The 23,663-nt window shown below is 33.4% G+C and overlaps 4 protein-coding genes and 1 long non-coding RNA gene across 5 annotated transcripts; 2 read left to right on the top strand and 3 right to left on the bottom strand.

The window, feature by feature from the left end:
- Window positions 1-616: 616 nt before the first annotated feature.
- On the bottom strand, window positions 617-1,137 carry LOC114272556 (uncharacterized). Its single transcript, XR_014343400.1, has 3 exons — window positions 1,081-1,137; window positions 809-895; window positions 617-709 (listed from the first exon to the last, which is right to left on the bottom strand). It is a non-coding gene; the product is annotated as an uncharacterized LOC114272556 (long non-coding RNA).
- A 6,067-nt stretch (window positions 1,138-7,204) lies between these two features.
- Window positions 7,205-8,634, top strand: LOC145800766 (uncharacterized). Its single transcript, XM_082890498.1, has 2 exons — window positions 7,205-8,288; window positions 8,429-8,634. Exons 1-2 carry the CDS (start codon window positions 7,205-7,207, stop codon window positions 8,632-8,634), a joined length of 1,290 nt encoding a protein of 429 aa, XP_082746624.1.
- A 373-nt stretch (window positions 8,635-9,007) lies between these two features.
- Window positions 9,008-9,472, top strand: LOC114272546 (uncharacterized). Its single transcript, XM_028214270.1, has one exon. It carries the CDS (start codon window positions 9,008-9,010, stop codon window positions 9,470-9,472), a length of 465 nt encoding a protein of 154 aa, XP_028070071.1.
- Window positions 9,473-10,555: 1,083 nt separating this feature from the next.
- Window positions 10,556-12,897, bottom strand: LOC145801751 (uncharacterized). The gene is made up of 6 exons (XM_082893456.1): window positions 12,032-12,897; window positions 11,851-11,941; window positions 11,660-11,752; window positions 11,238-11,483; window positions 11,044-11,147; window positions 10,556-10,955 (listed from the first exon to the last, which is right to left on the bottom strand). The coding sequence occupies exons 1-5, from the start codon at window positions 12,862-12,864 to the stop codon at window positions 11,058-11,060; spliced, it is 1,353 nt and encodes a 450-aa protein (XP_082749582.1). The 5' UTR covers window positions 12,865-12,897; the 3' UTR covers window positions 10,556-10,955; window positions 11,044-11,057.
- Window positions 12,898-12,899: 2 nt separating this feature from the next.
- Window positions 12,900-15,427, bottom strand: LOC145800765 (uncharacterized). Its single transcript, XM_082890497.1, has 3 exons — window positions 14,009-15,427; window positions 13,767-13,930; window positions 12,900-12,903 (listed from the first exon to the last, which is right to left on the bottom strand). The coding sequence occupies exons 1-3, from the start codon at window positions 14,819-14,821 to the stop codon at window positions 12,900-12,902; spliced, it is 981 nt and encodes a 326-aa protein (XP_082746623.1). The 5' UTR covers window positions 14,822-15,427.
- Between the last annotated feature and the right edge of the window lie 8,236 nt (window positions 15,428-23,663).

Raw genomic sequence — 23,663 nt, 5'->3', positions numbered from 1 at the left:
AGCAGCATGCCTTTCAAACTCCACATAGTCAATCTGAAATAAGATACGCAAGTTCAACAAATCAATCCACCCCAAACCAAGCATATTTTATTTTGAAAAGTAAACCCCAAACCGGATATAATTCAAAATAATATAGCTATCACCTACCAGTAAACCACAGGGTTAAAGCATTTGTATGGCCAGAAAGTTACCTCTTCATGAAGAATAAGAGTTGGAGGCTTGGGTAAAAAGAAGAATCCCTTTTCAAGTGGATACAGGACACCATCTTCAGCTTTCAATGAAAACTTAACAGCATAACCATCTTGACAGCTACGGAACTTCCCAGGTCTAGTGACTTTGGCACTAGACAAGCCACGCATTATCAAAATGAATACTTCATGAATCAGGCCCTAATGTATTAGAGAAAAGAAAAGCATACCAAAGCGAGTAGATTTAGTTTTATATATATATATATATTGCTATCACAATATAAGCAAAATTGTGTAATTTATTACACACACACACACAAAAAAGGAAAAAAAAAAGTAAGAAAAAAGGCAACAGATTGTCTTTTGAACATGTAGAAAATGGTGCATTAGGAATGGCATCAAAAGATGAAACAACATCACCACTATATCTTATATGATGGTTCTAACTTGTCCTTGTATTTGCTATTCAAAAGATCTTCAGTCATTGACAGGGTGCTTTCAACCACATAGTCTGTTTCAAACTGCATAAAGATGGTAGGGTACAATATAAATCATCACATGGACACATGATCTCTAAGAAAGCTTAAATGGTGATCTTAATGAAACACAACCAACAATACCTGCAAGACAATATGTGGGTACAAAGTTTGGCCTTTACGGATAGGTGGATCGAGAGTAACAACAACAAAGGTATGTGGTTGGTTAGACTGCAGAAACACATGACAATATATGTGAGTTAAGTTCAATATTGTTGCATCTTCCAAAAAACACAACTAGTCAACATTGAATAATTGACAATTTGCATGTTAATTTTTCAAATATTAAGCAAAGAAAATGAACTTCTGGATCAAAAAAAAAAAAAAAAACTTCTAAACTATAAATAATAAATAACCTTAGGTAGTAGAAAAAGGCGAACAACACTGTTGTACTTGGAGCCTTGGGCATTTGTTATGCTTTCTATTGGAGGATGACATGAAAAACTCTATGTTTGGTGCATGTGCATCCTCTAGATTCCTCTGTTCTCTGCATTATCACTTGAACAAAGTATAGTGTGTTAGATGGCTATTTTATGTTTACCCCTACTTAAAGTGTCCGACTGACTTCCACAATAAGGTCTACTTGAGTTAACATGCAATTCAAAGATCAGTTGATAATGCCATAACAAGAAGCACAAAAGCACAAGATGTTGATGAGATATATGTCAAATGATAAAAGAAAAATGCAATATGGTATTTGGAATCATCTCTGTAGCACACCACCACTTTATTGAAATAGAAAACTAAGATAAAGCATGATAGATCATAGAAATGGGTCTCTTCCAAAACAATTAAATCCTCTTCCCAACAATCTAACAGGCTATTCAAGGCACATAACAAGAAATGGGTCTCTTTCAAAACAATTAACAAACACATGGAGTGCATGAACAAGTCCACATGGTTCTACCAAAATATCCCTCGAGAAACCCAGTTGGGTAGGCCAAAAATGAAGTTCATATGCTAACAGAAGCACATGATGACACCCCCATTTGGTACATACCCAAATCCCCTCCATTGTATTGTCAATTACCCATTTCACACCATATCCAAAAACATAAAAAAAAGCACATTCAAACTGGGAACAATGGACACAATTGCTTTTTTGTCAAATGAATTCAATAATTGAAACTCCAACAACAGAACACAATTAAGAATCTAGGTAAAGATGTGAATGTTACCAGATATAAATGGATGAAAAGGGAACTTCTCATTTGCTTTGGTCCATGGATTGAGCTCTCTCTCTCTCAATTCATCATGATCCAGCAAAACTCACAAAACCCTACGCTCTAAGCAATGATTAATAAAAAATGGACCAAAAATGCAATCAATCCATCATGTTCTGGAGAAGGAAAAAGATGACAAACCTCTTCAAAATCATTAATCAAAGCTCAAATCTCTCTCTCCGTACTAAAATTCACCGCATTATATATATATAGAGAGAGAGAAACCGAGGGCAAAGGCTAGAGAGGAAGAGAGCGAGAAACAGGGAGAGAGACAGACAGACAAACAGACAGACAGACCGAGAGTGAGAGAGAACCTGTGAGGATGCGGCGGCGGCGGCGGTGGCGGCGGCGGTGGCGGTGGCGCTAGCAGTGGCGTGCGACGCTAGTTAGCGATGAAGTGAGATTGGGTGAGGACCCCCAGAAATAAGGAGTCCATTAGACAGAGGGCGATGACGATGTGCGACAGACGTGAGCAATGGTGGTAAGGGACTTCGGTGAGCTAGAGAGAGTGGGCACCGATTGAGAGAGAGAAAACAGAAAGAGGGAGAGGGCGGATCAACATACTACACAGAGAGCGAGTTGGAGACAGAGAGGAGATCAGGGCTTTTTTTTAATTTTTTTTTTCTATTTTCCAGGTACAAAACGACGTCGTTTTTTGATTGGCGACCAAATTTTTTTTGTCGCCAAATTTCCCTCTCAAACTTTTGGTGACCAAAACATCATATTAGTCGTAGAAAAGGTACCTTCGCCAACAAACTTTTTTAGTCGCCAAATCTCAATCAACGACGACTAAAATATTAGTCACTAAAAGTATTAATTTGGCGACCAATTTTTTTTTGTCGCCAAAATGTAACCTTCCGCGACCAAATTTGTAGTTGGTCGCCAAAAGCATACCAATTTCTGCGACTAACTCATTTTTGGTCGCCAAAATGTGACCTTCTGCGACCAACTCATATTTGGTCGCCAAAAATATTGATCATTCACGACTAATTAATATTTGGTATGCAAATGTCATTTTTTTGCGACCAAAATTTTTTTGGTCGGCAAAAGTGGTCGGCAAATGTGTAAATTCTTGTAGTGTTGGAAGTTTATTTTGGATTTAGCGGCAGCGTATGGATTGATTTGGGTTAATTATTTTGGGTCTTTTACAACTCTAGTTCTGAAGATTTTGGTTCATTTATTTGGTGAGGTCTTTCCTCTTATTTATTTTTGATTATTTGGAATACACCTAAGGGTGATTTGTGAGTCCATTTGTGTCTCATTTGTAATCGTTTGGAAACTATTTGGTTGATAGTGGAATCGGATTTCGATCCCGTGGGCGTACCTCACACTGAGGGAACCACGTAAAATTCTTGTGTTGCTTTTGATTTAATTTTTCCGCTTTGGTTTTTATTCCCATTAATTGATTTACTTGTGGGGAATCATATATTTTCCCTAACAGCAGGTTTCAAGATCTGATCGTTCACAGCGCCACGAAAGTCAATCGCGATGTGTTCGAGGTTTCGGCTGGGAGGCTCAAGGTCATGACCACCAAATCTGACGCCGGTGAAATTTGCCTAACTTGTGATTACCTTGCCAGAGTAGCGAACCCTATTCGGCGACCAGAGCGACGACTGCAGCGGTGACGTGCCGAAACCCTCTTGTTTTTAACGAAGGAATTTGACTCGAAATGCCACCGTTCCAAGTTCGATCAAGAAAAAAGTTTAAAAAAAGATTATCAATTTGAAATGTTTGAATGGAGATGTGGAATCTACATACAAGGTAGGGTTATATAGATATACACATATTTAGGTTACTTCATGAGTATTGTGATTGTTAAACTGGGGTTAGATCTATTGGATGAACAATTAAACAATTGAAGAAGAAGCCACAATCCAGTGGTGTTTGGAGGAAACCGTCAACAGATAATACTTTGTTGTTGTTGAACAGATAACACTACTCCGATGTCCAGATCTAACGACAAAAACATGTTGACCGTGACGATCAAGGGGCTGTTCTGGTGCTCATTTGAGAGATGATTGTTTTGCTCATTTGGATTTGGGGTTTAAGTTCTTGTTTTTGTTGTTAATCTAGTTGTTGTTGTTGTTGATGTTGATTTGAGAGCAAACGATTAGTTTTTTTATCTGGTTGTTTTTTTTAGATCCATTGCAAATTTCTGTTTGTATGTTGTGAAAATTGATAAACAGCTATTTGCAAATAGATTAACATTTTTTTTGTTCTTGTGTTAGAACAGATGAGAGAAAAAGATAATAGATAGATAGAGAAAGGTTTGAACATAGATAGATAGAATTTAGTAAAAAAGTTGAATAGAAAAAAAATTTCCTCTTTTTTTTTCAGTGAAAAAAATCAAGTTCACAAGCACAGAAACATGCATGCTTTCATGTATGTGTGTGCATGAGAGAGAGAGAGACAGAGAGAGAGAGAGAGAGAGAGAGCTATGTTTAAATTTTGAATTTCTCAGGGGAAAAGAAAAGGTAATGAAAAGTTTTGGTTACATGGTCCTACTATAGTGGCAGATAGATAATCAGATACGATTGGGTTTATCAATTTTTTTTTTTTTTTTGTTAGGGGGAGGTGTCTATTCTTCCCAATTCAGGAATCTAAAATTAGTTGTTGTTGTTGTTGGTCAAAGATTTCAACAGTTTCAAAAAAATTAAACAGATATTTTCAATAGATAAAAAATTTAAATAGATAAAATTTTTGAACAGATAAAAAATTTAAACAAATAGAAATTTTAATAGATAAAAAATTTCAACAAATAAAAATAATTTCAACAAGTAGTTAACGAAAAGTCAAACAAATAAAAAAAAGTCAATGGGTAAAATTAAAAATAAAATATTTTCTAGAATTTCTCATCAAACTATTTCACAAAGTGTAGACCTCTCATCAACAAACAAAAAAAAAAATCTCTTAGACCTAGTGTCGTTAACCCTCCTTATATTGGATCTATTACCAATTAACCCTTGTTTATAACCTTATTGGAGGTCATTGTAATTTATCCTTTAATTCATGAAAAATTACAATTTGTTCTATAAATTATTATAATTGACTCAATATACCCTAATTGGTTTTTTTTTTAATTCATATATAATATTAGAAAGTTTTTTATTTTTTTATTTTTCTACATTTTGTTGTTTCAATTGACAATCATTATGTATTGTTACTACTATATTTTCCATTTGATGGAATAATTGACACAATTATCTATCTAATCAAAGGGAATAATTTTTGAAAATGTCTCACTAATACAATTTGATTAAAACGGATGAGATTAACCCATCTATATAATTTGATTAAAAAAAAACCATCTATATAATTGACGGTTGGATTTACTTCAATCAAAATAAATTTTCTGCTCAAAACAACTTTCTAGCACATTCCTCCCATCATTTATGCACCATATCTATCCCTTACAGAGCACAGCTTATTGGGTCCATTTCATGGCCCATTTTAATAATCCAAACCATTTACTTTTTAAAGTATATCGAGTAATCTTCTTAGGCTAGAGAGAATCCTGGCTCATTAAAAAAAAATTAAAACATTCCATAATTAAATTCAATCACACATTATATTTTTTAAATAAATATATTGACATCATTATAAATTGAAAGATTTTGTGTATAAATTGAATGATTTCTTAAATAAATTCAATCACACATTACCATAAATGTAAGTTTCAATAAAATCAACAAAGATAAAGTTCACAAACCACATGGAGGTTATGTATTTTCAAATGACAAGGGGTCCGCACATAAATCAAATCATGAGAGGGTAAAGTGAAATTTGCCCTAATTTATATTTCAAATTACACTTATCATTTATTTTTTACACTTATTAAATGCTTTTTGCTGAAAGGATTACATGTATCTAGGGATTTTTGGTGGAACCCCCCTTTTGGGCCTTTTTATTAGGGTAAAGGATAACCCAATTAATTTTCTTTCAAAAAGTCTTTGAGTAAGAAATGCTTAACTTAATAAGGACATTTTATAATTTCTAATTTTTTTTTATCACAATATTGCCCTTATATAGTATCATACGTAAAAATTTGAAATCTGAGCTTCAAATCGATCATACTTCACAAAATCGATGAAGACGATTTTCAGATCTGAAGATCTCGCAGCCGAACATCTCTTACTTAGTGGCCGATGATCAACACTCTCAATTAAACGAAAGTTTCATTGAGATTTGTGATTGTTGATCGAGTTGTAGAGGTTTTTCTTCTCAATTAGGTATGTTGATTTGTAATGAATTTTTTTATTTTTGTTTGTTTGATTTATTTTTGTTGTGTTTGATCTGATTTCGTTTGACAGAATCAAAGTAAAATTTTACTCTGGTTCTATTGCTGTGCCTTTTGTTTCAGAGAATCAGAGTAAAATTTTACTCTGGTCCGAATCCTCTGTTTACAACGAGAGTAAAATTTTACTGTTATGCAGAGTAAAATTTTACATTTATACAGAGTAAAATTTTACTTTCAAATTCAGGCCGCAACATTTTTACTCTTAAATTCAGAGTAAAATACTCTTATGCAGAGTAAAATTTTACTTTTATGTACTTTTAGATTCCTTTTGTAACATTTTACTCCTATATCAGAGTAAAATTTTACTCTGCTTGATTGCTCTGTTTACAATGAGAGTAAAATTTTATATTTATACAGAGTAAAATTTTGCTTTCAAATTCAGGCCGCAACATTTTTACTCTTAAATTCAGAGTAAAATTTTACTCTTTTGCAGAGTAAAATTTTACTTTTATGTACTGTTAGATTCCTTTTGTAACATTTTACTCCTATATCAGAGTAAAATTTTACTCTACTTGATTGCTCTGTTTACAATGAGAGTAAAATTTTACATTTATACAGAGTAAAATTTTACTTTCAAATTCAGGCCGCAACATTTTTACTCTTAAATTTAGAGTAAAATTTTACTCTTATGTAGAGTAAAATTTGACTTTTTTGTAGAATAAAATTTTACTTTTAGATTCCTTTTGTAACATTTTACTCCTATATCAGAGTAAAATTTTACTCTGGTTAGATTGCTCTGTTTACAATGAGAGTAAAATTTTACTTTCAAATTCAGGCCGCAACATTTTACTCTTAGATTCAGAGTAAAATTTTACTCTTATGCAGAGTAAAATTTTACTTTTTTGCAGAATAAAATTTTACTTTTAGATTCCTTTTGTAACATTTTACTTCTATATCAGAGTAAAATTTTACTTTTATGCAGAGTAAAATTTTACTGTTAATTGATTGCAGATTTGTAAAATGGTTCCACCTCTTATGTTGTTATGCAAGTATGGTGATCGTACCATTGTGTTCAAGGTTGTGTCAGACTGCACGTTGAAGGATTTAACTGATTTCCTAAGTTGTAAATTGAAGAAGTTTGACAATAGTGGTTGCATACTGTTATCGTACTGTTTGCCTGGACATTCGCAATGCATGATTGATGATGATTCTGATTTTCAGAATATGTTGTCGCTTGTTTATCCCCTTGGTGTTGACCGGGTTGATGTGACTATTACTGAAATGGGCATTTCAAATGAAAAACATGGAGTTGGAGAATCAGGGGACACTACTGGATCCAATATTACTGATGATGAAATGGATTTACTCCCTATGTTTTGTCAACATGAAGAAAGGATTTTGTTGTCTTGTGGATGGGTGAATGGAATTACTCATGTAGGTCAAAGATTTATTGGAGGTGCAAAGGATTTTCGGACTGCATTATGTAAATATGCCATTGAGATAGGATTTGAGTTTGTGTATGTGAAGAATGAGAAGTGTCAGGTCACTGCTGTGTGTTCAATGCGGGAGTCGAAAGCTTGTTTATGGCGAGTACATGCATCTCTGGAAAGTGCTAATAATTTTTTCTACATTAGGACTCTACATGATGAGCATACTTGTGGAGCTGCAGTTCGTACTTCTAAAAACTCAAGGATGAGTTCAAATTTGGTTGCAAGTTTGATTATTAATGAAGTTCGTGGGAATCCCCAAACTCGTCCAATTGATGTTGTGCGTCAATTTACAAATCAATACGGGCTCACCATTACGTACAATCACGCTTGGTTGGGCGTTGAGAAAGCTAGGACTACTACTTTTGGAGATTTCTCTATGTCTTATGATGAGATTCGATGGTATATGGATATTGTGATGAGCACAAATCCTGGTAGCTATTTGCGTCTTGACTATAACCATCAAAGTGGACGGTTCAAGAGGTTTTTTGTTGCATTTAATGCTTCCATTCAAGGGTTTAGGCATTGTCGTCCTCTATTGTTTATCGATGGAACTTTTCTGAAGGGGAAATATAAGGGCACCTTGTTAACAGCTACAGCGAAGGATGGGGATCAAGGTATATATTACTATAGTTTATTCCAAAGTAACAAGTTACTTATTCTCAAATTAACATGTTATTGTTATTCAGAGTAAAAATCTACTTTATTTGTCCTTTTCGTTTAAGATACTTACTAATTGTAAAATGTTATTTTTCAGGTTTTTTCCCGCTTGCAATGGCAATTGTCGATACAGAGACTACAGACAGTTGGGAATGGTTTTTTATGCATTTGTCGAATATATTGTTGGATGAAAGACCAATTACCTTCATATCTGATCGGAACGCTGGACTTTTGGAGGCTTTACCCAAGGTTTTACCTACTGCTTACCACTATTTTTGTCTCCAACACTTGAAGCCAATTTGAGAGATAGGTTCTCTGGTCCAAGTTTCAGCAATACTTTCAGGAGTAGAATAGTTTTTTTGTTTTCTTTGTGTGCTTACGCTCCGACAGTAGGATGTTTTAATCAGTGCTTGAAAGAATTACAAGATGAGGAAAAAGGGATCGTTTGTGGGTTTCTATCCAATTTGCCCTATGACAAGTGGAGTAATGCATATTTTAAAGGACAAAAATACGGTGAAATGCACTCGAATGTGGCAGAGTCTTTCAATTCATGGATCCGTCAAGCTCGCCATTTCCCACTACAAAGATGATTGATTCAATTAGGTTGAAGATCATGGATTTGATGTCGAGAAGGAGAGAACAAGCTAAGAAATAGAATACTTTTCTTCGTCCGGAGATGGATTCAACATTAGTAAATGCTCTTAAAAGTGGAAGAACTTGGTTGGTTAGTCGTTCAAGTGATCACGTTTTTGAGGTTCAATCCCGGTCATCGGTTAGCGTTGACCTCTTGAATAGAACTTGCTCATGTTACCAATGGAAATTGAATGGATTTCTTTGTGCTCACGCGGCGACTGCTATCCAAAAGAGCGAAGGTGATTTGTATGCACATGTAGAACCATTTTATTACACTAGCAAATTCAAAGATTGCTATGCTGAGTCCATTTATCCAATACCCACTGTTGAGAAACCTCTTGTAGCTATGGATGATCTTGTTGTCTTTCCTCCAATTTGTAAGAAGCCACCTGGTAGGCCAAGGAAGAATAGGATCCCATCTAGGGGTGAGAAGATAAGACGAGTACAGTGTGGTAGATGCGAGAAGTACGGTCATAATAGGAGGACTTGCAAGGAGGCATTGCCGTGAAAGACATTATTGATTTTATAATAGAAGTATAAAAATAATGCAGTTCTTCTGCAATAAGTAGTCCATAACAATAATAGTATAGTCTTTTAGACTAGATTTGTCAGGAGACATTGCAATAAAAGACATTTTTACTATGTTCTTGAATGGTTGTCTGTTCTAGTTTCTGATTTGTTTTGTCGTTGAATGGTTGTCTATGGGTGTGAGGAGCTTGTGGTTTCACAGTAAAATTTTACTATGTTCAGAGTAAAATGTTACTTTTATATTAAAATTTTACCTTATTTCAAAGTAAAATTTTACTTTTATGGAGGGTAAAATTTTACTTTAGTGCAGAGTAACATTTTGCTTTTAGATAAGTCCAAATTTTACTCGCCCTTCAGAGTAAAATTTTACTTTCATACAGAGTAAAATTTTACTTTTGTACAGAGTAAAATTTTACTTTTAGATTTAGAGTCCAAATATTACTCGCCTTTCAGAGTAAAATTTTACTTTCATACAGAGTAAAATTTTACTTTTGTACAAAGTAAAATTTTACTTTTATACAGAGTAAAATTTTACTTATTCCGGCTGTAACATTTTGCTCTTAGATTCAGAGTGTACATTTTATTCTTATTTCAGAGTAAAATTTTACTTTTATGCAGAGTAAAATTTTACTTTCAGATTCTTCTGGTAACATTTTACTCTTATTTCAGAGTAAAATTTTACTTTTATGCAGAGTAAAAGTTTACTTCATTTCAGAGTAAAATTTTACTTCATTTGAAAGTAAAATTTTGCTTTATTTCAGAAAATATGTTAGTCTCCTTAGAAAAATATTTCCAACTTGCACCAAAATCCACAACACACAAACTCCCCTGATAATCATCATGCAATCTTTGTGCAAAAAAAATCTAACAACACAACTACATATATCATCAACATTCATTCCCACTCAAAACAACATTCATGGCAACATTCATTTCACTTACATTCCCAGTCAAAACAAAATTCATAGCAACATTCATTCCAGCATTCATAGCAACATTCAGTGAAAAAAAATTTAAGCCTCTACCTGTATCATTGTATTCTATCCATAACAACATTCATTCTCAGTCAAAACAAAATATCCTTGTATAATAATCACCAAACTACAGTAAAATTTACTAGAACAATAGACATAGCATCTACTATCTAATACTCTTTTAGTATTCTTTCACTTACAATTACTTTTTCACCGTTCTTTCATTTACAAAAACCGAAATTACAAAAATCATTCACAGTAGTTCCCCAGAACTTGTCCACATTGTCATCCTTGAGGTCTTAGCTCTTGCCCATTTTTTGTTTGAGGTTGAACTGTTCCTCAGTCCATGCTTTTGGATAATCATTCAAAAATTGATACACTATTGACGCTCGGAAATTGTTAATTTCATCCTCTTCCATAGAATTTGCAATAGGCTCATCTCTTATGATTTGGCGCATGATATAACATACAATAATTCCACAATCAACACTGTTAAATAAAAATCAATATCTTGTTAGATTTAGTCAAATTTGAAAACTACCAATTCAAGCATGTAATAGTAGCGTGAAATACTTACGATGTTGGGCGTTGTTATGGACTATCTTTCACCGAAACCAAGTTTGCAAACTTTCTTCTACCTCTCTTCGTTTTGTTGGCCAACTTGCTATCGACATATGTTATCTAACATCATTGCATAATTGTTTGGTCACGATTAAATTCAAGAATAAAACACAACAAAAAATTACTGTTAATATAATGCAAAGCACTTACAATCTTTTTTGCATCCTTAAGGTAAGGATCTTCTCTGTTGTCTCTTGGCCTTAAAGAATTGTAATGTCTCCACTCATCAAGTTCAGTGTCAAATACAAGAAGTGTCCAGTGGTAGGGTTTTTCTTCCTTTTTGTTCCCATTGGAATTCATGCAAAAATGAAGGTATCTATATCCACTCAAATCTTGTTGAAGGACTTTATCAATTAAATGATTTCTCAGCTCCCCATAACCCCATTTCACTAAAGACTGCATTTAATCATATAAGAGTGTCATGTCTCAAGTTGTGTTAGTGACACACTGTATGAGTTGTCAATCTTTGGCAAACCAAATAGTAAAAATTAACTCCAAAATACAGTACAATGTTACATTAAACCATAGTAAAAATTTATCAATTCAAACTAAAATACAAATTGATGGCTTACCCAACAAAGGCTTGAGAAAAAGAATGATTTATTCTTTTCTGGCTTCTTGACTTGTTGCTCAATCTCAAGCATTTCTATGAAGCTGTCAATGACCTACAAAAACAAAAATCAATTAAATATATGTTAATAAAATAAACTATTTTTAGTTATTAAAGTGGACACTAGTCATTGAAACTTGTATGGCCACTTACATTATTTGTAGTATCACCATCTCTCAGAATTGCATCCACATCATGCAATGTAACATATACTCCATTTCCTGTGCCGGACCATATGATTGCACTAGTCATAAGGTAAAAAAAATGTTGATTAACACGTTGCAGTTTGATAACAGTAAAAATCTGTTGTTTGACAAAATTAAAATGGTCTTACTCTGTGGTTTCCAAATTGTAAATCTTGTTCAGTAGACACTTATCATTCTCATCAAGCAATTTGCATATTGCAGCCTTATCTGGAAACAAAACCCTTTCAACTGGCTTTGCTTGGCTTAGAGACAAGTTGTCAACACAAATCATTTCTTTTGACATCACTTCAATTGCTTGTTTTGTGGTCTTTTTTTTCTTTGCCTCTCTTGGCTCACATTCAAAATCAAACATCTCTTTTTTCTTCCTCGCCTTGATTTTGATTTTCCTGACCATGGATGTTTGCAATGGCTCTACGACTATAGGTGATTCTTTCAATGTACTTTGAATCCCAATGTTTTGCTCTTGTTCTACTCCTTCAGCATGTGGCATTTTTTTAGAAGCAAAACCTTGGGTAGCCGCATGAACTACATTTTCTTCAATCTGTTCAACCAACTGTTTATTTTCAGATTCGAGTACTTCAATCTCCTTTCTCAGTTTCTCCATTTCTTTCTCTGTGTTGCTCATCTTTTCCATCGTTTCTTTTGTTTTTGCCTCTTGATCCTCTTCTATTTTTTGCATTGTTTCCCTCATTTTCTTCAATTCTTCAACCAACGCCATATTCTCACTTTTCAGCCTTTTCTTTTCCTTTTGAAGATCAATGAAGTCCTTCAAAGGTTGATCATCTCCTAAAGCATCAGCTACATGATCTTCATCTTCTTCAGTCTCCAAATTTTCCTCCATGTCTAATGCATCTTCTTTAGTCTCCAAATTTTTCTCCATGTCCAATGCATCTTCTTCAGTCTCCAAATTTTTCTCTATTTCCAATGCATCTTCTTCATCAACATTGCAAATGAGGACCATTTCTTCTCTGGAAATGGGCTTCAGTTCATTGTGATTTACCTGCATTTGAAAAATAGAAAAAGAAAAGAAGCCAGCAATTAAGCAAACTTTAACCACTAGAGTAAAATTTTACTCTGTTTCAAAGTAAAAGTTTACTCTGATTGTAAGTAAACTTTTACTCTAATTTTAAGTAAACATTTACTCTGTTCAAGAGTAAGTAAAAGTTTACTCTGACAGTAAGTAAAAGTTTACTCTGATTGTAAGTAAACTTTTACTCTGATTTAAAGTAAACATTTACTCTGTTCAAGAGTAAGTAAAATTTTACTCTGACTGTAAGTAAAATTTTACTCTGACTGCAAGTAAAAGTTTACTCTGATTTCAAGTAAAAGTTTACTCTGATTTAAACTTTTACTCTGTTAAAGAGTAAGTAAAATTTTACTCTGATTGTAAGTAAACTTTTACTCTGATTTAAAGTGAACATTTACTCTGTTCAAGAGTAAGTAAAATTTTACTCTGACTGCAAGTAAAAGTTTACTCTGATTTCAAGTAAAAGTTTACTCTGATTTAAACTTTTACTCTGTTAAAGAGTAAGTAAAATTTTACTCTGATTGTAAGTAAACTTTTACTTTGATTTAAAGTAAACTTTTACTCTCTTCAAGAGTAAAAGTAAAATTTTACTCTGTTTCAAAGTAAAAGTTTACTCTGATTGTAAGTAAAATTTTACTCAATTCAAGAGTAAGTAAAATTTTACTATGTTTTAAAGTAAAAGTTTACTCTGATTGTAAGTAAAATTTTACTCAGTTCAAGAGTAAGTAAAATTTTACTATGTTTCAAAGTAAAAGTTTACTCTGACTGTAAGTAAACTTTTACTCTGTTCAAGAGTAAGATTTAATTATGTACGTATAATTTTAAACAAAGTGAACCAGTAAGGCTGAGTTTGGAAAGATGATACCTCTTCGGGCTTTAGTGTTTGCAATGACCTCTTCATTAGCTTTTTCCTCAATGTTGATAAGTCCCATCGAAGGAGCCTTGGACACAAATTTTTTCCTTGAGGTTGAATGAGGGTAGTATGCTCGCATAACCAGTACTATAAAATAAAAAATCAAAATTAGTTAATTCTCTAAAGATACATTGCATAATATTTAAAGTAGTTCAATTTACTTACCAAAAGAAGAAGTACACATCCAGTGACATTTTCAGGACTTCCTAATGAAGAATGGATTGAAGTAGTCAACGTGGATGCAACTGCAATCGACCATGCATACGAATTCATCATTTCCAAATCTTCTACAAGGGCGACCAAGGCCCATCCAACTGTTAGACCAATTGTTGGTAATAGCAAAGTCGCCACAACAAATAGACACATTATTCGTGCAACATCCTCAACATCAACTCTCGTTGTGCCTTCCAACGCATCTCCTAATGCCTCTCGCAAACTCTTTACAGATATTCTTGACATATTACGAAACCTTCTCTGCACAAAAGGTGATTCTTGTTTCTTCCCATATGACACATCTACTTTTTTCTTTCCCGATTTTATCCCAAAAATCAAAGTAACATCACTGTCCCGTATGTCACATGTTTTTCCCCCAAGCTTAAATCCCTTTGCATGAAAGTCATAAGATTTGATCACATCCATGACATTATCATCAACTTTCTTGAACTTCTTTAACACCACATCATCTTTTTTCCAAAAACATTTAAACAACATCCCAAAAGGTGTTCTCTCAAGGGCAGTAATGTGTCTTTTAGTGAACCTCGTGTCTTGCATTATGTTTATCAATGAAACAATATTTGACCTATATTGTTTCATATAGTTCTCCCTCTCCCGTACTCCATGTACAATATTCAACTTCGAAGGACTTTCTTCACTACTTTTGCTCTTTTTTTTAGGGACTTTCTTCTTTTGTATAACCGTTGGTGGAACTTCAAAATCATCATCATCATCATCACCACATTTGCTTCTTCTAACAACCATTTTCAAACACTAAAAAGTTTCCCTATATCAACAGTGTAACATTTTACTATAAACAACAATGTGACAAAACAAATAAACACTAAACAAAATGCACAAGCATTGTAATGAGACAGTAAAATTTTACTCTGTTTGACAGTAAAACTTTACTTTTATTGAAAGTAAAATTTTACTTTGATTGGAAGTAAAATTTTACTCTGAAAAATTCATGAAGCAAGTGAATTCGAAAGCATTGAAATTGCAGGACCAAAACACTACAGAAATCAAAGCGTAATGAGCAAAGGTTAGAGTTAAAGTAAAATTTTACTCTCATTATAAACAAGTGAATCTGAAAGTAAAACTTTAATTTTATTGAAAGTAAAATTTTACTCTGATTGGATGTAAAATTTTACTCTGATTGGAAGTAAAATTTTACTCTGAAAAATTTATGAAGCAAGTGAATTTGAAAGCATTGAAATTGCAGGACCAAAACACTACAGAAATCAAAGCGTAATGAGCAAAGGCTAGAGTTAAAGTAAAATTTTACTCTGTAATAAGTAAAATTTTACTCATTATAAACAAGTGAATCTGAAAGTAAAACTTTACTTTTACTGAAAGAAAATTTTTACTCTGATTGGAAGTAAAATTTTACGCTGAAAAATTCATGAAGCAAATCAATTTGAAAGTATTGAAATTGCAGGACCAAAACACTACAGAAATCAAAGCGTAATGAACAAAGGCTAGAGTTAAAGTAAAATTTTACTCTGTAATAAGTAAAATTTTACTCATTATAAACAAGTGAATCTGAAAGTAAAACTTTACTTTTACTGAAAGAAAATTTTTACTCTGATTGGAAGTAAAATTTTACTCTGATTAGAAGTAAAATTTTACTCTGAAAAATTCATGAAGCAAGTCAATTTGAAAGCATTGAAATTGCAGGACCAAAACACTACAGAAATCAAAGCGTAATGAGCAAAGGCTAGCGTTAAATTAAAATTTTACTCTATATTAAGTAAAATTCTACTCTCATTATAAATAAGTGAATTGGAAAGCATTGAAATGCCAGGACCAAAACACTACAGAAATCAAAACGTAATGAGCAAAGGCTAGAGTTAAAGTAAAATTTTACTCTGTAATAAGTAAAATATACTCTCATTATAAGCAAGTGAATTTGAAAGCATTGAAATGCCAGGACCAAAACACTACAAAAATCAAAGGGCAATGAGCAAAGGCTAGAGTTAAAGTAAAATTTTGCTCTGTAATAATTAAAATTTTACTCTCGTTATAAGCAAGTGAATTTGAAAGTATTGAAATGGCAGGACCAAAACACTACATAAATCAAAGCGTAATGAACAAATGCTAGATTTAAAGTAAAATTTTACTCTGTAATAAGTAAAATTTTACTCTCATTATAAGTAAAATTTTACTCTGGTTGGAAGTAAAATTTTACTCTGAAAAATTCATGAAGCAAGTGAATTTCAAAGCATTGAAATTGCAGGACCAAAACACTACAAAAATCAAAACATAATGAGGAAATGCTAGAGTTAAAGTAAATTTTACTCTGTTCAAAATTTTTAAACCTTAACATTCTCACATGATTTAGTAATTTAAAGTATTCTAAGATAATGATAAAATTTTTAGAACAGATGATCCTTAGTCCAACCAAAAATCCCAAATTCTACTCACCCAACGTAATCTCATACACCACTCCCAAAATGATAAATCAAAGCGTAATGAACAAATGCTAGATTTAAAGTAAAATTTTACTCTGATTGGAAGTAAAATTTTACTCTCATTATAAGTAAAATTTTACTCTGGTTGGAAGTAAAATTTTACTCTGAAAAATTCATGAAGCAAGTGAATTTCAAAGCATTGAAATTGCAGGACCAAAACACTACAAAAATCAAAACGTAATGAGGAAAGGCTAGAGTTAAAGTAAAATTTTACTCTGTTCAAAATTTTTAAATCTTAACATTCTCACATGATTTAGTAATTTAAAGTATTCTAAGATAATGATAAAATTTTTAGAACAGATGATCCTTAGTCCAACCAAAAATCCCAAATTCTACTCACCCAACGTAATCTCATACACCACTGCCAATATGAAAACAAACCCACGCAGACTTCATAATATGGAAAACCTAGCAGAAAGAGGAAAAAATCACCTGTAAAATGTGTGTCCAAGAGAGAGAGTAAAGCGTAATGCCAAGCGACGAACCTGTAACCTTGCTAGGGTTTCAATCGACGAAACTGTAACGAAGTAGCTCCAGAGAGCCAAAGTAATGAGACTCAGAGAAGGGTTACAATCGTTGCTAGGAATTTCGAATGATGATATTCAGAGGAGACGAGGGTTTTCAATCGATGAAACAGAGGGAAGGGAGAGAAACGGTGTAATTGTTTCATATTTCCCCCTTATATATGGATGGACATTTCGGTCAATTCATGCTATTTTTTTAATTGAGGGCTTTTGGGGCCATTGTTTTCATCCGTGGGCTTGAGACAAAATAGGCCTCATGGAAGGGGGTTCTCACCAAAAATCCCATGTATCTAATCAAGTTGATTTTTCATAGGTGTGTTTTAATCAATATATTTTAAAAAATTAACGATTTAAATTATCGAAATGAGCCCTAAAATGGATCCCATAAGCCGTGCAAATGTGGTTGTTGCGCACTATGCACAACAACCCTAAGTCTCTTTTTTATTTTGCATTTATTGGATTCATTAATTGTTTTGCATTGCAAGATGAAATATATATTTTTATTAGATTAATTAATTACTAAATTGTTGAAATTGATATATGTTTATTTTCTTAAAATCCTTGAATGCTAAAATTATTCTTTTAATATTTTATGAGAGAAACATTTTTAAAAATCATCGTACTTTATTATATGCACTATGTTGTCTTGAGTGTTGTTACTTCGTAAACATGTCAATGTACTTCAGTGTTATGTAATGGCAAATGAACATAGTTGGTTTGGAAGTGCTACAAGTGATAGGGGTATGAGATAAGTTAACAGCTTGGATATTTGACGTTTACTTACCTATTTTATTATGTTCTCAACTTTGTCCTCATAGTTCCATTAGAGAGCTTGAATGTGGTGCATATTATTGTTTAGATGCGTCACTAATTAAGTTGTCATAGCAATGTTTAATTTATGAATGCCATTTTCTATTTGATTACTTTTGCATAGTATCTTAAATTTTATATTATGATTTTGTCATTTTTAATTTGTCAAATTGTTAAAAAGTTAAAAATAGTTATATTTTTTACATTCCACTGCTGTTAAAAGATTAATATTGCAAATTTGTGTAAGTTGCAACTTTTAGAGGACTATTATGACTTTGTTTGGGATGTGGGTTAGTTTTTTTATTTTTTAGCTATGTTAGCCTGAGGCTAAAAAGCTTTGTTTGAGATAGATTTTTTGACTTTTTTTTATTTTTGTGAGAGAAAAAATAAAATAATTATGATTTGAATATGACATTTTGTCATATTGGCTTTAGTCTATTTTATCTTTTTGTGACTATTTTAACTAAAAAATCCAAAAAAACTATATGCCAAACAAAGGCTATGTATTACCAAAACTATATTGGAACTACTCACATCCTAGGTGATTTTCTATCTAGACTGGCTAGTTCTATTATTTATTAAATAATATGAATTTAACACATACATGAGTCTGATTGCATCAATATACTTAATAAGTGAAATAAAATGATAAAAAAAGTAATGATTAGCATTTCTTCAAATTTTATATTTTAGTATTTTTCTTAAATTAGATTATGTAATTTACATTACTCAAATATATAATTATTAAATCATTAAAATTTTTATTAATTTATTCTTTAATGTGTATTACGGTTAGAGAGTGTAATTTGCGTTGGGAGTATCTTTAGGCATACGTCATTTGCTAGTATATATATATATATATATATATGGGAGTATTACAATTTAATGTATTTTTTAAAAATATAATTACAAATATATTGAAAATATTATGATTTTAATTATTAATATTGATAAAATTTACCATAATCTGTAATTATTTTTACAAAATTATACTGATATGTAATTTTCCTATATATATCCACGCGTATTCATAGTCAACATGCTGACCAATAGTAACGCAGTTTCCAAATTTCAACCACGTCAAACATTATGAGAGAAAAATATTTGTTGGTTATAAGACAAATTCATGTGATGTATTAATTTGATATTTATTGATTAAATTAATAGAATTTAATATTTTTATTAATTTTTTAAAAAATAATTTGACAAGTATCAAATATTAAATGATGAGAAATAATATTTTAACACCATCAAATAATCAGTCTTTTGCGAGATTTGAAAAAAGAGAGAGAAAAAAAAAGAGAAAAAAAAAAAGAAAAAAAAGGGTTAAAGTCAGCAGCCCATGAATACCTCATTTTAAAATGAAAGAATGTTCTCATGGAATTTGTATTCTTAACGGTCAAGACTTTGAAAGCTAAAAAACATTTTTTTTTATCGACTACATGACATGTGTACACTTTCTTGAGTTAGTGATTTTGTTGTATTTTTTTATCATAAAAATTCACATTAAGGATAAAGTCAATTGACTATTTTTGCAAAGAGATCTATCATAAAAAAAAACCTCATTCAAATTACATTTCCTCCCTGCATTAATGGATTACTTAAATGAGCTGAATACTAAATGATTTACATCTATCTTATGAACTTGATATGATATTTGAAATATGTCTAAGTTTGACATGTTTACTGATGAGTCAAATTTGAATATGTAGTTTTTATAATGCATGTATGTCTATTGAGCTGAGTAATCAATTAGTCAAACTTAATTTGAAAACATGAATTTTAATAGCTATTCAATTTTTGACTTGTCACTTTCAAATAGTTTGGTTTATTTTACTACTCCTATTTGAAGTTATGTTACTTATAAAAATCATCATGAGAATTATGTACGTGCCAACACTGTCACATGGCTTAGTTACGGATAATTGAAGACTATTTGGGAAAGACTTCTGAAGCACTCAAACTACTTGTTAAGTAAGTCATTGGCTATTATAAATAGACCACACTCTCATGGGTTGACATATGTTGTTTTCTCCATATAAATTGTCCATTAAATATTTTAATAATATTGGCGGACTAAGTTATTAGAGAACTAACTTGGACGTCAGAAAACTCCGTTCAACTATGAGAGTTTTATCTTGTAAATGGTGATCAAGTAAAAGTTTTAATCATTTTTTTCGTTAGATTTTTTTAACGATAAGTACGTGATTTTTCTGTGTCCGTATAAATAGTAAAATTTTATCAAAGTATTTGAGCTTGTTAAATAAATATAAATTTCTCTAAAAACAGAAAGTGTAATTTTTATTAAACTAGTACAAACTTATAAAAAGTTCAGTGTAATGTACCTTGAGCTTACTATATGACTTTAGCACGTGAGAAATTTTCAGACCTTGGAATAATAAATAGGGCAATGGTAGAGGGTCACAATTTTTGTGGTTCAAATGGTTCAAAACTATCAAAACGACGTCGTTTTGAGCATAAAACATGCCAAAACGACGTCGTTTTGACAGCTTTGAGCCATTTGAGCCACACAAATTGTGGCTCTCAAACATTATTCTAATAAATAATATTATACATACTATTTAATGTATTAACTAATATACTAATTAATGATATGATATAATTTTAAAAACTTAAAATATTTAAAATTTATATAATAGATGAAATCAATAATAACATAGCATTAATTAGTATATATAACACCATCGTGAAACAATTCATTTCAGCCATAATTTTAGCAGAATGAACTTTATGGGGGCAGAATTCTATGGAAAGGTCCTGCACATGCCTATAAAAATGAGTTGTCTGTATGTAAAGCATTAATTATTCAAGAAAAAAATTATCCCTTGCCCTTGGTAAGCATTGCAAATCACATATTTATATGAATTCTTCGCATGCATAATAATGGGTCCCAGACAAAATGTGCGATCCAGATTTGAGAAATGTTATGTATTTCACTGTTTTATTTTATTTTATGTGTATTCATAAATAATAAAAAAAAATCATATTCATATGTAAAATTCAATATATTAAAAAAGAGTTATTTTCACTTCTCTTTTTTTTTTTTTTTTGAGATCGTGTGGTTCAATTGAAAATGATTGTTTAAATTAGTATTGATTGAAAAGAGTTATCATTTGGCTCAAAAACTCACAATCCGGCCTAGTGAGATTTTATTTGATCCAAGCCTATATCCCGAATGGCCCAACTCAAATTAGATTGGACTTAAGTCTAGAGTTTGAAGCACAACTCGTTGAACCGTAAAAGACAACCAATTGGGCCAATTTACGAGACTATCAATAATTTTGAAAAATTAAGTGAAAAATATAAAAATAATTAAAAACATCTAAACACTAAACCTTAAATCTTAGCTAGCGAAAGGTGGCCTAGTGACCCGTTGCCCCAACCAAGAGCCCGTCTAAGACAAGCTTGTTGGGTAGGGCTTGGGCTAAGGTTCTAGTTCGCAGATCGGCTAGCCCAAGCTTACCAGAAAAAGCTCGATGGACTTGGCTCGTAGGCAAGCTTGAGCTTCATTTTTGTATGTCGGTTTGGCCCAATGTAACTCTTATCCATTAATGCCTAATTTGATAAACAAAAAAATCATTTCATACTCTAAACTTAAATAAAGGCTCAGAGGAGAGGATGAGAGAAGGAGATGCATAAAGAAGATGGATGTTTAGTGTGGGGATGTATTTTCTGAATACCAACACGTGGCATGGTGACGCCGACGTGTCAGCCGAGGTGCCACGTGTCCTGGTAGTTAAGCCGAGATGATCTCGGAGTTGCCGAGGTTATCCCCGAAGATATCGGAATCCGAGATAAGCAGATAAGGGACAAGAGTCCTATGGCAAAGAGGGGACTTAACCAAGATAAGGATAAAGCTCTTAGGGAGTTTTATCTTTATCTCTTATAGAGTCCAGAGTAAGCAGTAAATTGGAGTTCATATGAAGTCATACTTCTAGTGGGACTTGGATTGAGTATATTATAAAAGAGAGGCACCCCCGTGGGTCTAAGGTATGTAATTTATGTTTTGAGTATTCAGTTTAGCACTTGATTATCTTTTAGAGATATACTGACTTGATCGTCGGAGTGCCCCCGGGTGGAAGAACCACCGCCGGAGCTTTTTCTTTCTGTTACAGGTTGCTAAAGCCATCTATTTTGCCTGTGCTCTCCAGCTGATCACTAAACGGGCAGTGTGGTCAGATTTTCACCCACACAATTTGGCGCCGTCTGTGGGAACGAAGGAAGAATAGATGGCCAGTAACGGACAGCAGGAAAATATTGGGGATGACGCCCCCACTGGGAGTGGCAGACCAATTGACCTTGACATTGAAGGAGACAACCACTATGCAGAAGCCTGTGACCAGGGTCACAGAGAGAACGACGTCATCCCAGAAGGCGACACGTCAAAAAGAACAAACCAAGGAAAGTACTACAATGAAGATAACCTCCAGGTATGGAGGGACAGGTGCCTACGGAGGGATGAGGAAGTGAAAGAACTAGCAAACAAGTTGGCGGACCTTCAGTCAGTCGTCAACTTCATGATGCAGAATAATGTTATGCAGCCACCATACCCGCTGCAAGATACGCCGATGCCAGCGACCAACACTCAGAAGGGTGGAAGAAAAACAATCCCCGAGGTCCCTCAGCATACCAGGAGCGGAAGGCATTCTCACCGGCCTTCCAGGGAGGTCGGACGGGAAAAGCCGAGGCAAGAAGAGTCCCGAAGGACACACCACATGAAGAATCCAGACCCCAAAGAACATCGACATGTTCAGGGGCAAGTACTCCATTTTGACACAACCCATGAAGAAAGATCCAAACGGACCCACCACGAGGCCGAAAGCAGTGTACCAAAAAGACTAAAATCCAAAGACAGCCGAGCTCCAGGGAGGAGCAAAGAAGACCTAAGGGACTACCTCAAAAGGAGGCAGCAGAATGCAGAAGCCGAGATAAACTCCCCAGTAAAACCGAAAATAGCCTTCTCGGTGGAACTGGACAAATTCGAACCGCCCAAGAGATTCAATATGCCGAGGTTTCAAATCTATGATGGTAAGTCAGATCCAAACTTTCATGTTGGGCTATACCTAAATTCAATGGCATTATATAGCGGGAACGAGCCGTTGCTCTGCAAAGTATTCCCCTCATCCTTTGGGGAAATTGCATCTGATTGGTTCCATAAGTTACCAAAAGGAAGCATAAAGACATGAGAAGGCTTGGCCGAGATGTTTGTGGCCAGGTTCGTGACCAACAAGCTGCAACCCCTGAGGGTTGATGCTTTGATGGCTCTACGAATCACCAAGGAAGAAGGCCTTAGGGCCTATGCGAAGAGATACTACGAGGTGTTCAACCGAATACCCGAATGCAACCAGGAAGTAGCAGTCGTGTCTTTTAAGAACGGCCTGAAAGATGACTGCCCACTACGGAAGTCTTTGGCAAAAACATTGCCAAAAAGCATGGAAGAACTCATGGCAAGAATTGAGAAATACGCCAGGGCCGAAGAAGATACATCCGGAAACAAAGAGGTGAAACAAGAAAAGGGAAACGGCTCGCCAAAGCGAGGCCGAGTCAACAATGGGCCGACCAAACAAGAAATAGAATTAAGAAATAAACAGGCGGTAACCACGGTATTCCGGATCCCAATCCATAAAATCTTAGATCGGATTCGAAATTAACCTTATTTCAGGGCTCCGGCAAGAGCACCGGGGGAATTCATGGGAAGGAACGTTGGTAGACGTTGTGCCTACCACAATGAAGAAGGGCATCCAACTCAAGGTTGCAGAGCCTTAAAAGCACACTTGG

This window comes from Camellia sinensis, chromosome 10, assembly GCF_055761805.1.
Source record: "Camellia sinensis isolate YWXY chromosome 10, ASM5576180v1, whole genome shotgun sequence".
Lineage (NCBI taxonomy): Eukaryota > Viridiplantae > Streptophyta > Magnoliopsida > Ericales > Theaceae > Camellia > Camellia sinensis.
Note: the sequence above shows the minus strand (reverse complement) of the source record. Positions and strands in the feature narration are given on the sequence as shown.